We start from the raw sequence: 15098 nt of genomic DNA on the forward strand, positions 1-15098 counted from the left end.
AGCATGAAGTTCTCAATGACAGAGGAATGCTCTTGGTGAGGATAGAACGATCAGACCTTCATGATGTTCTTGAAGATGTAACTGTAGGTGTCCGTCCTTGTATCTCGCTTTGGTTTGCAGATCACAATATAATTTTTGAAGAGGAAGACATGTCTTTTGTGTCCTTTCCATGCCATTCTAGCTCCTGGAGCTCCTTCCCACACAATGAAGTGGCCCTGATAGGAAAAAGAAGGAAGAGCACATAGTGATAAATGTGGAATAATTACTATAATGATGTCTCACCATCATTTTTCAGTGAACAGATAACAAATCTTTACTGGTACACCATCACCTTATATGTCTCTGTTCTATTACAGCACAGCAGATTGTTTCTACTGCTAAAGGTGATGCATCAGACTGACAGCGCCAACAGGGGTGCACACAGTGATTGTCATTACATTGTCCTTTAAATGGTATTCTTTGCTGCCAGAAAAATACAGAGCTCTTGTCAGGTAGGCACACTCTTGGAAATGGATTGTATTTTGTGTGTTATGCAGACACTTTATATGCTCACTTGGTCTCCATCACCAGAGCAGGACATTCATTTCACATACCTTCAGACACGTACAGCTCAGTGGGTGACATGGGTTCCTCTTGGCATCATTAGGGAGAAGTAAGCACTCTTGGGGTATGACTGGACTCTTTTTTGGATATCTAAATGTGGGTAGATGAATCCCCACCGATGTCTCACTGTCACTGTAATTTAGCCTTACAACTCCACTCAGCACTACACCGTGATTCCCACACAAGACGTAGGATACAAACAAGCAGAGTAAATGACTTGCCCAACGCGACACAGAGGTATTCCAGTTACCTGTCGAATGGGTTCACCAAGGCTTTCCAAGGTCCCGGGATAATTCTCAATGAGTGAGACGTGGAGGTTGTTTTCTGCTCTTCGGGTGAGCGCAGACACGATGGCATAAGCCTGCTCCAGCAAAGTGCAGTTCTGGCTATTTCTTGCTTTGTTTCGGATTAATTCCTGTAGATGAATGAAGCAAATGTTACTGGGCAGTCAGAAAAAAATAAATAAATAATACATTTGCTTGATAGCCAAAGAGTTTCCCGGTATCTGTTCCAGCTCGGTCATTTGAGCAACCTTTATCCTGCTCTTTCACCATGTGCTACTTGGCTACTAAAGTCTCTTCCTTCCTACCCATTCTGCAGCCTTAAAGAGTAACCAGTCTGGCTTTTCCTTACATCAGCTGATATTAAACAGAGACAAAGCTGAAGCAAGTACCAGATATGTTGCGGTGATTGAAAATTAAAAAAACCCAAAGTAATCCTAAATGTATCCATTTATTTCCTTTGTGCTTACCCTGGTGGTACCATGGGGTAAGCGATTCGTGTGGCAGCGCTAAACTAAGAGTCAATATTAGATTAACAGAAAGAGAAGCTGGAAAAAAATAGAAAATGACAGTTATACTGTTCTCACATTTGCTCCTGTTCCTCTCTTTTAGCAATAAGGGCATGGAAAGTGCTCATGCTTGATCCCTCTTGCAAGACACCCTTAAAAATTTTGGTGTTTGTGTGCAGGCATGTGTTCAAAATTAGAAAGTTAATGTTCTTCAAACTATTCACGCTGCTCACTTAGGTAACACTATGTCCTGGTTTGAGGTAAAACAGAACTAATTTCCTGTTCAGTAATTTTTCCTTGTTAGCTGGGCCTCTTCTAACTAACTAAACTCTGAAATTAACAGCATATTGTTCAGAAACTGCTCGCTCTCATAGTGATAAGACCTGATAATACCCAGGAATGGTATGCAGAGAGGCCCTTGCTTATACTTATTGCTATAACAACCAAGGTCAGGTAAATTTGTTATTTGCCCCGTTGGAGGGTCGGAAGCGGAAAAGCGTAGAGGGGTCACACCTGTAGGGAGGAGCGGACAGGACAGGTGACCCAAAACTGACCAACAGGGTATTCCATCCCATCTGCATCATGCTCAGTATAAAAGCTGAGGGATCAAAGGGTCATCTCTCTTCCTTCAATGGCCGACATCTGAGGAGGACCCTGTCTGTTCGTCTGCCTTTGATCCCGATCCGAGCAATCCTGACTCCAGATCCGGAATCCAGCTCCTGTCCATCACCGAGTCCAGCCTGGGACTTTTCCCTTGTGCCTGCCGGTGACGTGATCATCACCCTGGGAGCTTGATACGGTTTTGTATATACTGTATATATATATTTTTTTTTCTTTTCTTTTTTTTTTTTTTTTTTTATTATTTATTATTTCATTATTTATTAATATTTTCATTAAAGTAGTTTAGTTTTTTCTAAACTCATAATTTTTTTTTTTATCTCTTCCTCTCCTCTCTTTTCCTTAGAGGGGGGGGGAGGGGCCATCTGTCGCTCTGATTGGTTAATCTGGTCAAAACCACGACAGATTTATTGGCGCCCAACGTGGGGCTCGACTGTGGTACGACTAGAGCTCTGGTAGATTGTCTAAATAGTTTGAATTCCAGCTTTCTCCGGGATTAAAACAGACAGCTCACATCATGTTTTTAGACAGGATATTGTATCATATCTTGATGGGGATTTCGTCCAGATTACTTGATTCGGCACTGTATAATTTGCCTTATGTGTTGTATAATTTACTTGCTCTTTGTGTCTGTATGCGGTGGTTCAAACGTGGTATTCTGGTATTGTGTTTGATCCTGATCCATACCGTGATTGAATGGCTGGTTTCTTTACCTAGATTCCTCGGGCATTTTGTACTGAATTCTGTTGCTAATTATACTTCGAATTTTACCTTGGGAATGTTTACTTCACCCTTTACTGCTTATGTGAATACGTCATCAGCAGAGACAGAGGATGCAGCCCCTTTGAATAGTGTGAATGACAGCTACATTCTTAAAATCATTATTTTAGTGTCAATTTTGCTGCATGGGCTGCAGGGGTGGTTTCTCTTTAAATCTTGGCGCAGACTTGCGATATGCACTGACACTGACCTTACTCGGACTCCATCCGCACCGGTACAAGTTGCTCCGGTGACCAGAAGGAAACGGAGGAGGTCAGCTCAGCCCTCTGTCCCTAGTGACAAACAGCAAGTAAGGCCAGACAGCAGGGGAGAGGACTTTTCTGACGGAGATGCAGAGGAGGGTTCTTCTAGAGCTGATAAGGGAGAGGCTCCTGTGCCAGCAAGGGAGGAGGACTCAGACACAGAGATAATCATTAAATCCTTCTCTATGAAGGATTTGCGGAATATAAGAAAGGATTTTAGCCGTAATGATGGTGAGACACTTGTCTCCTGGTTGCTCCGATGCTGGGATAATGGAGCTGGTTGCATGGAATTAGACGGTGCAGAAGCTAAGCAGTTAGGAAACCTGTCCAAAGAGGCCGGTATAGATAAAGCTCTTGGGGAAAAGTCACAGACTCTCAGTCTCTGGAGACGACTCTTATCAGCTGTAAAGGACAGATACCCCTTTAAGGATGATATTGAATGCTCCCCAAGTAAATGGACCAACATAGAGAAAGGTATTAAGTACCTGAGAGAATTGGCTGTGAAAGAGGTGATTTATGGTGACTGGGATAAAACTGTAAATCCTGATGAGATGCCATGCAGACAACCTATGTTGCGGAAGTTTTCACGGAGTGCACCACCAATGTATTCCCACACTTTGTCGGTACTGATTTGGGCAGGAGTTGATGATGATTCATCATTAACTGTAAGTGAAGTGGCTAGCAGAATGCGACAGTATGATGACAGTCTCTCTCGTCCCCTAACTGTAGCAGCTGTAGAAAAACTGACTGATAAAACTGAGAAAATGATTGAGAAAAATGAGAAACTGTTTGATAAACTGTTTGATAAACTGTCTAGGATGGAGGAAAGATCCTATTCTTCCCCTCCATGGACCAATGTTGCAGCTGTCAGGAGAAGACACCCTCCTATGAGACCGACTCAGAGGAGACAGAACACACTACGAAATATCCTGTGGTTTTGCCTCTGTGACTATGGAGAGGACATGAGTAAGTGGGATAAAAAACCTACCTCGGCCCTACAGGCACGAGTAAGTGAGTTGCAAGGTAAAGCAGATAGAAGACAGAATCATTCCAGGAGGACTGCTGCTCCAGTTCGTAGGGGGCGGTTCTCCGGTCCACGTAGAAACTCATCTGCCAATTATAGACGTTAGAGGTGCCCTGCCTCCAGCCAGGAGGAGGAGAGGGATAACCGAGTTTATTGGACTGTGTGGATTCGATGGCCTGGCACATTAGAGCCACAAAAGTATAGAGCCCTGGTGGACACTGGTGCACAGTGCACCCTATTGCCATCGAATCATAGAGGGACAGAATCTGTCACTATTTCTGGTGTGACTGGTGGGTCTCAAGAACTGACTGTACTGGAGGCTGAAGTGAGCCTAACTGGGAATGAATGGGAGAAGCACCCCATTATCACTGGCCCAGATGCTCCGTGCATCCTCGGCATAGACTTTCTCAAAAGAGGGTATTTCAAAGACCCAAAAGGGTATCGATGGGCTTTTGGTGTAGCAGCTGTAGAGACTGAGGACATTACACAGCTGTCTACCTTACCTGGCCTTTCAGATGACCCTTCTGTTGTGGGATTGCTGAGGGTTAAAGAACAGCAGGTGCCAACTGCTACTGCCACAGTGCATCGGCGACAGTATCGCACGAACAGAGACTCCCTGATTCCAATTCAGAACCTGATTCGTCGGCTGGAGACTCAAGGAGTGATCAGCAAGACTCGCTCACCCTTTAACAGCCCGATATGGCCAGTGCGAAAGTCTGACGGGGACTGGCGTCTAACAGTAGACTACCGTGGCCTGAATGAAGTCACACCACCACTGAGTGCTGCTGTGCCAGACATGCTAGAACTGCAATATGAACTGGAGTCAAAGGCAGCCAAGTGGTATGCTACAATTGACATTGCTAATGCCTTTTTCTCTATTCCTTTAGCAGCAGAGTGCAGGCCACAGTTTGCTTTCACCTGGAGGGGTGTCCAGTATACCTGGAATCGACTGCCCCAGGGGTGGAAACACAGCCCTACGATTTGCCATGGACTGATCCAGACTGCACTGGAGAAAGGTGGAGCTCCAGAACACCTGCAGTACATTGATGACATCATTGTGTGGGGTAACACAGCAGAAGAAGTTTTCAAGAAAGGTAAGAAAGTAATCGAGATTCTTCTGAAAGCAGGTTTTGCTGTGAAAAGAGGTAAGGTCAAGGGACCTGCACGAGAGATCCAGTTCTTAGGAATTAAATGGCAAGATGGTCGTCGGCAGATCCCAATGGATGTCATTAACAAAATAACATCTATGTCCCCACCTACTAACAAAAAGGAAACACAAGCCTTCTTAGGCGTTGTGGGTTTCTGGAGAATGCATATTCCAGGTTATAGTCAGATTGTGAAACCTCTCTATGAAGTGACTCGAAAGAAAAATGAGTTTACGTGGGGTCCTGAGCAACGACAAGCTTTTGAGCAAATTAAACAAGAGATTGTGCATGCGGTAGCACTTGGACCAGTCCGAACAGGACAGGACATTAAAAATGTGCTCTATACTGCAGCCGGAGATAATGGCCCTACCTGGAGCCTCTGGCAGAAAGCACCAGGGGAAACTCGAGGTCGACCCCTAGGATTTTGGAGTCGGGGATACAGAGGATCTGAAGCCAACTATACTCCAACTGAGAAAGAAATATTGGCAGCATATGAAGGAGTTAGAGCTGCTTCAGAAGTAATTGGTACTGAAGTACAGCTCCTCCTGGCGCCCCGATTACCAGTGTTGGGCTGGATGTTCAAAGGTAAAGTTCCTTCTACACATCATGCCACCGATGCTACCTGGAGTAAGTGGGTTGCCTTAATCACACAGCGAGCTCGAATAGGAAACCCAAATCGTCCAGGAATTGTAGAAGTGATCACAAACTGGCCTGAAGGCAGAGACTTCACAATGCCACTAGATAAGGTGGTAACACGTGCTGAGGAGGCCCCACCATATAATGAACTCTCAGATAATGAGAAACAGTATGTTTTGTTCACTGATGGATCTTGTCGTATTATAGGAAAACATCGAAAGTGGAAAGCTGCTGTATGGAGTCCCACACGACGAGTTGCAGAAGCAACTGAAGGAGAAGGTGAATCAAGTCAATTTGCAGAGGTAAAAGCTATCCAGCTGGCCCTAGACATTGCTGAACGAGAAAAGTGGCCAATGCTCTATCTCTATACTGACTCATGGATGGTGGCAAATGCTCTGTGGGGATGGTTAAAACAGTGGAAGCAGAGCAACTGGCAGCGCAGAGGTAAACCCATCTGGGCTGCTGAATTGTGGCAAAATATTGCTGAACGGATAGAGAAACTAGTTGTAAAGGTACGTCATGTAGATGCTCATGTACCCATGAGTCGAGCCACTGAGGAACATCGAAACAATCAGCGAGTGGACCAGGCTGCTAAGATTTTCCAGACAGATTTGGACTGGGAACATAAAGGTGAACTGTTTTTAGCTCGGTGGGCCCATGACACTTCAGGTCATCAAGGAAGGGATGCAACATACAAATGGGCCCGGGACCGAGGGGTGGATTTAACCATGGACGCTCTTGCGCAGGTTATCCACGATTGTGAAACGTGCGCCGAAATCAAGCAAGCTAAAAGGTTAAAACCTTTGTGGTATGGGGGACGATGGTTAAAATATAAGTATGGAGAGGCTTGGCAAATAGACTACATCACACTCCCTCAAACACGCCAGGGTAAGCGTTACGTGCTTACAATGGTGGAAGGAAGCACCGGATGGTTGGAAACCTATGCCGTACCCCATGCCACTGCCCGGAATACCATCCTGGGCCTTGAAAAGCAAGTCTTGTGGCGACATGGTACTCCAGAGAGAATTGAGTCAGACAATGGGACTCATTTCAAAAACAATCTTATAAGTACTTGGGCAAAAGAACACGGCATCGAGTGGGTATATCATATCCCCTATCATGCACCAGCTTCTGGCAAAATTGAGAGATACAATGGATTGCTGAAAACCACCCTGAAAGCAATGGGGGGTGGAACCTTTAAAAATTGGGACAAGCATCTAGCACAAGCTACCTGGTTAGTTAACACCAGGGGATCCATCAATCGAGCTGGTCCTGCTCAATCAGACATTTTACATAATGTAGAAGGGGATAGAGTCCCTGTGGTGCATGACAGGAATATGTTGGGAAGAACTGTTTGGGTTTTCCCTCCTTCAGGCAATGGCAAACCCATTCGTGGGACTGTTTTTGCCCAAGGACCTGGATGTACTTGGTGGGTGATGCTGGAGAATGGAGAAAGTCAATGTGTACCTCAAGGAAATTTAACCCTAGGTGAGAATACTCAATTCTGAGCTGTATGATATTAACTGTTATATAATACTAACATTATCTAATAAGTGTTTTTCAGGATAAATAGTGGTCGTGGAACCTGAGCTAGCTTCTCCGAGTGATGTCCAGCAAACTCTTCAAGAGGGACATGCTACCTGTGGATATGGACCACAATGAATTTCATATCATCTTTTCTGCCCTGAGAGTCTGCTATGACAAAAACCTGCAATTATGGACTAAAAGAACTCAATGAACTTTTGTGTATAAAGATAAATCATAAATAAGGGACTTCTGTATATATATTTGTATGTATTTGATGGATAAGATGTAATGATAATCAGAGCACAATGCAAATGGTATGGAATAAGGGGTGGAATGTCCTGGTTTGAGGTAAAACAGAACTAATTTCCTGTTCAGTAATTTTTCCTTGTTAGCTGGGCCTCTTCTAACTAACTAAACTCTGAAATTAACAGCATATTGTTCAGAAACTGCTCGCTCTCATAGTGATAAGACCTGATAATACCCAGGAATGGTATGCAGAGAGGCCCTTGCTTATACTTATTGCTATAACAACCAAGGTCAGGTAAATTTGTTATTTGCCCCGTTGGAGGGTCGGAAGCGGAAAAGCGTAGAGGGGTCACACCTGTAGGGAGGAGCGGACAGGACAGGTGACCCAAAACTGACCAACAGGGTATTCCATCCCATCTGCATCATGCTCAGTATAAAAGCTGAGGGATCAAAGGGTCATCTCTCTTCCTTCAATGGCCGACATCTGAGGAGGACCCTGTCTGTTCGTCTGCCTTTGATCCCGATCCGAGCAATCCTGACTCCAGATCCGGAATCCAGCTCCTGTCCATCACCGAGTCCAGCCTGGGACTTTTCCCTTGTGCCTGCCGGTGACGTGATCATCACCCTGGGAGCTTGATACGGTTTTGTATATACTGTATATATATATTTTTTTTTCTTTTCTTTTTTTTTTTTTTTTTTTATTATTTATTATTTCATTATTTATTAATATTTTCATTAAAGTAGTTTAGTTTTTTCTAAACTCATAATTTTTTTTTTTATCTCTTCCTCTCCTCTCTTTTCCTTAGAGGGGGGGGGAGGGGCCATCTGTCGCTCTGATTGGTTAATCTGGTCAAAACCACGACACACTAGAATACAGAAATATTTTGGCACGGCTGTCTTCTTCCTTGATATCCTAGTGCTATTTCCCATGGAAAAATACTATTTAAAATGCCACTTTGAAATGTTTGTTTGTGGTCTGGGCTAGAGCCTGAGATAGTAGGATAGATGAGAGTTTGAAAGACGAAACATTTCAAGATGCCCCAAGCTTTCATGGGGGCAAATTTCATCTTACTATCATGTCAGTATGAAACACAAGGAAAGAAAGTGGTAAGTCAATACCTTACACATTGGAAACTGCTTATTTTTATAACATACCTGTTGCTGAGTGTGAAGCAATTTCATACTTGTCATGGATATATACATATATGTAATCATAAAGCTATGTATATAACCATACATTTTTTATATATGTGTATGCATATATTTCAAGATCACTCAGATAAAGCTTGCTGAACTTTATGAAGTTGGAGACTGTGAACCTCTACCTGCACATATATTTACAAAACTGTTTAGAGAGCACCATCACCGATGATGATTACCCTCTTCGTTACTCAAGCAGCTTTCAATTGTGGTTGCATCAGAAGGAAGCCAAGTAATGTGAAATAAAAATAATGTCTTTCTACATAAGCTGCACAAAGCAGAACACAAACCTATCAGGTATAAGTGTATAAAAAAAGCACTTCACCTTGATTATAGTCTGATACTGCTGGATCCGGTTTATAGGTTTTTCCAGGTAGTGCTGGAGTGGTGGGATAAGTGGCTGTGAAGGATCTTCATTCATTAAAATTTCATCGGTGTATCTCTGAAAAAATACACAGAAGAATGAGGAATGGTTGTTATAAAGAACAATTAAAAGGATTACTCCCTGGAAAATGCTTATATGATGCTGGTTCATAGGCTTATCTGAGCTAAAACTGGATAGCTCTACCAGACTTTACATCCCATATATTGGACGTCTATAACTCTCTCCACCCTCTTCCAGCTAGTTATTATTTTAGACTGCAAGATGTCTGAAATCCTGAATTTGTTGAGAGGAGTCCATGCGTGAGGACATCAGCCACCGAGCTGGATGTCTGTCCTTTCCACTGATCTGTGAATGTGGGGTGAGTGTGAATACGAGCATTATTTTTCTAGCGAGCATCAAACTGGACTAGACGGTGAGTAGGAGGCTCATGAAGAAGGTAAATGTGCTCAGGTTCTGGGCAAGGGTATCAGATGGACAGAGGAGCTGTGCTGCTGCTCAAGGGATCCACGAACACGCATCTGCTTATGGATCTGGAATGTTGTGTGTGTTTTTGCAGGAGTGAATTTCAATCTTGAGCAGCTGGAGAAGAGAAACAGGATTTCCCTATGTATACTAATATTTTATGCGAGTTCACTTGGTCTGATAATGTGGTGGCCCTAAAAACATCCCTTAATTACAATTACATAATCACAGCCACATTCATAGCTGTATAATTTTTATAATATTAATAAATGCATAAGCATATGTAAATACCTTCCCATATTGATTGTACTGACCAGGAAGAGCTAGACAGTGAATACAAAATTATTATATTTAGCAATGATTTCCCACAAAAGTATTTAATAATCTTTTTCAGGATCACATTTGTGATTAATAACTGTATTTCTTGATGCAGTGGGTTCTAGCATGCACGTTCAGCAGGTACTTTGGCTGCTGTTTTACCTTGTAGAAATCCTGGACAGCTTTGCTGACAACGATCGATTCAGCCTGTACCCTCCCCACCAGGTACTGGATGTACTTATTAAACTCCACTTCATGCTTGATAAAGCACATGGCCACGTCATCGTCAGTGTCACACTGCTGCAAGCCTCGGAGGAAGACACTGTGGAGACAGAGAAAAAAGGACATCTGAGGAGCAGGTGATGGAATGAGGTTAGAACACAGCCCCAGCAGCCAGACTTTTAAATCAGGTGATTTCAGGTTAAAGGAAATGACTGGGGGAAACGAGGGATGTTGCCAAATTAGCATTAAACTTCTTAATGCCTCTTCATCCACTGTGATGCTGTCCCTCTTAGCCTCGGTGTATGAAATACCCTGCAAGGAAGGTAGGGATAGCTTTCCAACTTTTAGCTCAAGTTGGGAAGTCAATCCCTCCCCAGATCCTTTTGCCTCTGAGGATCAGCAATCCATCTCCATGAGCAAAGACAGAGATAGAATCATAGAATCATAGAATCCTCTGGGCCAGAAGGGACCTTCAAAGATCATCTAGTCCGACCCCCCCACAGTCAGTGGGGACACCCCCAACTAGACCAGGTTGCCCAGGGCCCCGTCGAGCCTTACCTTGAATGTCTCCAGGGAAGGGGCCTCAACCACCTCCCTTGGCAACCTATTCCCGTGCTCCACCACCCTCATGGTAAAGAACTTATTCCTAATGTCTAATCTAAATCTGCTTTTTTCCAGTTTAAAGCCATTACCCCTTGTTCTGTCATTGCCGGCCTTTGGAAACAGACTGTCTCCAGCCTTCCTGTAGGCCCCCCTCAGGTACTGGAAGGTTGCCCAAGGCAACCCTCAGGTACTGGAAGGTACTGGAAGATCCCCAGCTCTCTTGCACAAAGGATGTTGAGGCAGGTTCACATGCACAAAGATTTTTAACAGTGTCGGTAGCTGATGACATGCATCAGCTCTCGCAATTAAAGTTACTTTTGGGGAAAAACAAAAGGAGAGGGAAGGAGAAGAGAGAGAGAGAGGGAAGAAAGAGAAGGGAAATCTATTCTCATGGCCCAGCCAGGAAACGTGCCAGATGTCCCACGTAAGCGTCCTCCCAATTGCACCAGCAGTGCCCCCCATAATGATTTCCTGTCCCGGTTCAAAGTAAAACTGAACCAATTTTCTGTTCTGTAATTTTACATCCTAGCTAGGCCTCTTCTAGTTGTCTGAAATTAACAGCATATTGTGGGGAAAACTGCTCGTTCTCAGAATGATCAGCCCAACGTTTGTGCTCCATGCCAAGGAATGGTATGCAGAGAGGCTCTTGCTTATACTTATTGCTGTAACAACCAAGGGCAGCCAATTTCGTTATTTGCCCCCTTAGAGGGTCGGAAACAGAAAAAACATAGAGGGGTCACATTGGTGGGGAGGAGGGGACAGGACAGGTGACCCAAACCTGACCAACTGGGGTATTCCATCCCATCTGCCCCATGCTCAGTATAAAAGCTGAGGGATCAAAGGGTCAGCCCCTTCCTGCGATGGCCGATGTCCAGAGAGGACTCTGTCTGTTCATCTGCCTTTGATCCCGAGCCGTGTGTTCCTGACTCCAGAGCTGGAACCCAGTTCCCATTCATCACTGAGTCCAGTCTGGGACTTCCCCAGTGCCTGCCAGTGACGTGACTGTCATCCTGGGAGCTTGATACAGTTTTGTATATATTGTATCTATTTAATTATTTTCTTCTTTATTTTTATTTTAATATTAATTCTTCATTAAAGTAGTTTAGTTCATTCTAAACTTCTGAATCTCCTTATCTCTTTCTCTCCTCTCTCTCTCTTTTTTGGGGGGTGGGGGGGGAAGAGCCATCTGTCGGTCTGGTTTTGGTAAGTTCGGCCAAAACCACGACATTTCCCTGGAGTAACGATGTACTTTTCAACGCAATCTGCTCAAACTCCTTTTTTGATTGTTCCTGCTTACGATGCTGCTAGCACTGATCAGAGCACACGTTGATCGGGGAAGATGCCGCACGCTCGCTGGTTACTGAGCTTTGTACATGTATATTACTGACCTCCCCCCAAGGTAAACCCAAAGTTAGGACCACAGGGCAGGAAAATGGGAAGAAAGAGCGATTCTGAGGGAACTGGGGTTGTTCAGCCTGGAGAAAAGGAGGCTGAGGGGAGACCTTATTACTTTCTACAACTACCTGAAAAGAGGTTGTAGGAAGGGTGGTCGGTCTCTTCTCCCAAGTAACAGGTGATAGGACAAGAGGAAATAGCCTCAAGTTGCGCCAGGGGAGGTTTAGGGTGGATATTAGGAAAAATTTCTGTACTGAAAGGGTTATCAGACATTGGAACAGGCTGCCCAGGGAAGTGGTGGAATCATCATCCTTGGGGGTATTTAAAGGACGGGTAGACGTGGTGCTGCGGGACATGGTTTGGTGATGGTTTTTGTCAGTGTCGGGTTGATGGTTGGACTTGATGATCTGAAAGGTCCCTTCCAACCTAGACAATTCTATCATTCTATGATTCTCATGTTGTTGGCAGAGACTTCTCATGAGAACAATCACTTTCCTTGAGAACAAGGGTATCGAGGTACAAAAGGAAGCCCCTAAAGCATGTAAGACATTATACACCACCTCCTCTCCCTGGCATGTTGTCCTGGTTTGAGGACACAAGTAGAAGTATTTCAGCCTGGACCTTGGGAATTCACTCTCTGAACTGCAGATCCGCAGAAAAATGTTTTGTGGAGTAGGCAGAGGCATCGTGCCATGGCATTGTACCTGGGCAGCCTGCTACAGTTGGATGTGTTTCAAAAGCGTGGATGCTGGCACGAGTTTTAGATGAATGCATGTCTCTCTGAAGACACCACTGAAGTGTCTGTAAGACTATGCTGCCTTATTATAATTATTTACTGTTTCTCAATTAAATTTGCTTAAAAGGGTAAGAAATAAGCTGGACATGTGAAGCCTTGAAGGTCCGATGAGAATCCCAACCCTGTGCTCTGACTTAAGCTATGCCATCATCTATGATTCCAAAAGGACCATCAATTCCCTTGCGCCTCAGCACTGACAGTGCTCCACGTCCTTCACAGTAACAATAATTACTGTGGCTCTGACACCAGGTATGTGAGCCACAATTTGGTCTCAAATGAAGTCACATGGGAATTCCCACCTGGAATGGAAGCGAGCAATGTCATCAATATTTCTGAAGATGGTGGATTTCTGACTGGCGACAGCTCCTGGGACGTTAGGACAGGTCTCAGTGAACCTAAGGTGGTGAGTCTGGAGGAACTGTAGGTCTTGAATGTAATCCTCTTCTGAGATCAACAGCTCTTGGATAAGAACGCTGAAGGGAAGACGGATAGGCAAAAAGAAATCACAGAAAAATCATTACAATTATCCTTGACATGCTGAGAGACTTTTAGGCTCTAAAGTAGAGATATGTATGATCAGAGGAACAGACTCCCCGGAGGGTGTTGACTAGATCCCTTCTGACCATAAGAGGAAACCGGACACCCTGCTTATGGAGTGACACCTACAGACATCTACTGTTGGGGCAGACAAAAGAGAGCATGAACCACAAAAGGATCTGTGTAAAGTTGACAGTAGCGACTTCAATTCCACTTTATGCAATCAAGAAAGCAGATATCTCCATGAGATCGCACACAGTAGCATGTTGCACTGCAAAGGAGTAACACAAGGCTGAGTGCTTTTATGTCCTCTTTAGACATCACCATATAAGGCACCCCAAAGTACGGAGGTCCTGTAGTTTAGGATTTTGTGAAATCAGAGAGCTTCTGGAATTACATCATGTGAACGTCTCCTTTCAAGTCATTCAATATGATTTAGATTGCCTGGAATTTTTCTAGGCTGAAATCAATGGCAAAACCCAACCAAACATCACAAATTGCACAAGTCTGAGAAAATCGAGGGTTTGCTTGATTCTGGGAAAGGGGAGGTGGCGGGAGTCAGCAGAACAAAGACAGTGACTCCGACAGGAGGGACCTAGATGCCAACATTCATGTGAGTTTGAAAGGCAGGAAACCTCAAAGGTGCAAATACCAAATGACATGAGCTCACCTCAGCTTCCTTTTATATTCGTCTTCAGAAACAAACTCTCCAGGGAACTCAGGAGCTTCTGTTGTTCCCCACTCTGGTGACAACTAAAATACAAGAAAAAAAGAAACCTTATTCCTTTAAGTTAACAGTACTTTTTTCAATGCACTCTGTAGAATATCCTGTATTCACAGTCCCTTTCAACAATTCCTAAACCAGTGTGAAGGTTTTTTTTTTTTGCTGGAGGATGATTAGGTCTTTCAAACCCAGGCACCACTGCAGATGTACAGAAATATTGTCTAATCAAAACACGAAAAAGTCCAATCATGTTACAGATCCCTTCAACGACCTCCTCATCCCTCACTCCTTGCAAAAGGAACGGCTCTAAACTTCAACAGGAGCAAGTAATTTTACATGAAAAAGAAACGCAGCCTGATCAGTCACCTTTAATTTCTTGTCCAGATAAGCTGGAGACACCCAGCCCTGTCGAGAGGGGCTGGATTTGGTGGGTTTAGTCCTGACCAGCCATTTCAGAGGATGGGCTGAATCAAGGACTTCCACATATTGGCCTTCCTTCAACGTGATAGTCTCCCTGTCAGGCGCAGCGGGCACGTAGTCAGCTGTGACCATGTAGACATCAAAGATCTGCAGGAATGAAATGACGGTTATTTTGTGGTCTGAAAATAGAATACAGAAACACCACCAGGACATAAGTGCTGATCTGTGTTTAATGTTTTGTTCTCCAGCCCTTGTCTGGTAAAGAGAATCACTGCTTTTTGCCAGTGGAAGATTATGTCTCTAGGAGGCTCAGGCCATATTTTCAAAACTATATGAGATGTTTTGGATTTACAGCATGAAGTAGTGGATTTTTTTCCCACAGCAAAACAAACAGTGATCCTGAAAGTGTCAAAATAAGTTAACAT

General features: G+C 44.0%; 1 protein-coding gene across 1 annotated transcript in view; it reads right to left on the bottom strand.

Moving 5' to 3' along the window:
- Positions 1 to 15098, bottom strand: part of OBSCN (obscurin, cytoskeletal calmodulin and titin-interacting RhoGEF) — a 192867-nt gene that overhangs the window by 50046 nt on the left and 127723 nt on the right. Inside the window, exons 69-75 of the mRNA XM_074157645.1 lie at positions 14620 to 14820; positions 14200 to 14282; positions 13292 to 13465; positions 10139 to 10298; positions 9137 to 9253; positions 854 to 1018; positions 57 to 215 (exon numbers count right to left, since the gene is read on the bottom strand). Of these exons, the coding sequence (XP_074013746.1) occupies positions 57 to 215; positions 854 to 1018; positions 9137 to 9253; positions 10139 to 10298; positions 13292 to 13465; positions 14200 to 14282; positions 14620 to 14820 (1059 nt within the window). The remainder of the gene's footprint in view (positions 1 to 56; positions 216 to 853; positions 1019 to 9136; positions 9254 to 10138; positions 10299 to 13291; positions 13466 to 14199; positions 14283 to 14619; positions 14821 to 15098) is intronic.

This window comes from Numenius arquata, chromosome 12, assembly GCF_964106895.1.
Source record: "Numenius arquata chromosome 12, bNumArq3.hap1.1, whole genome shotgun sequence".
NCBI lineage: Eukaryota > Metazoa > Chordata > Aves > Charadriiformes > Scolopacidae > Numenius > Numenius arquata.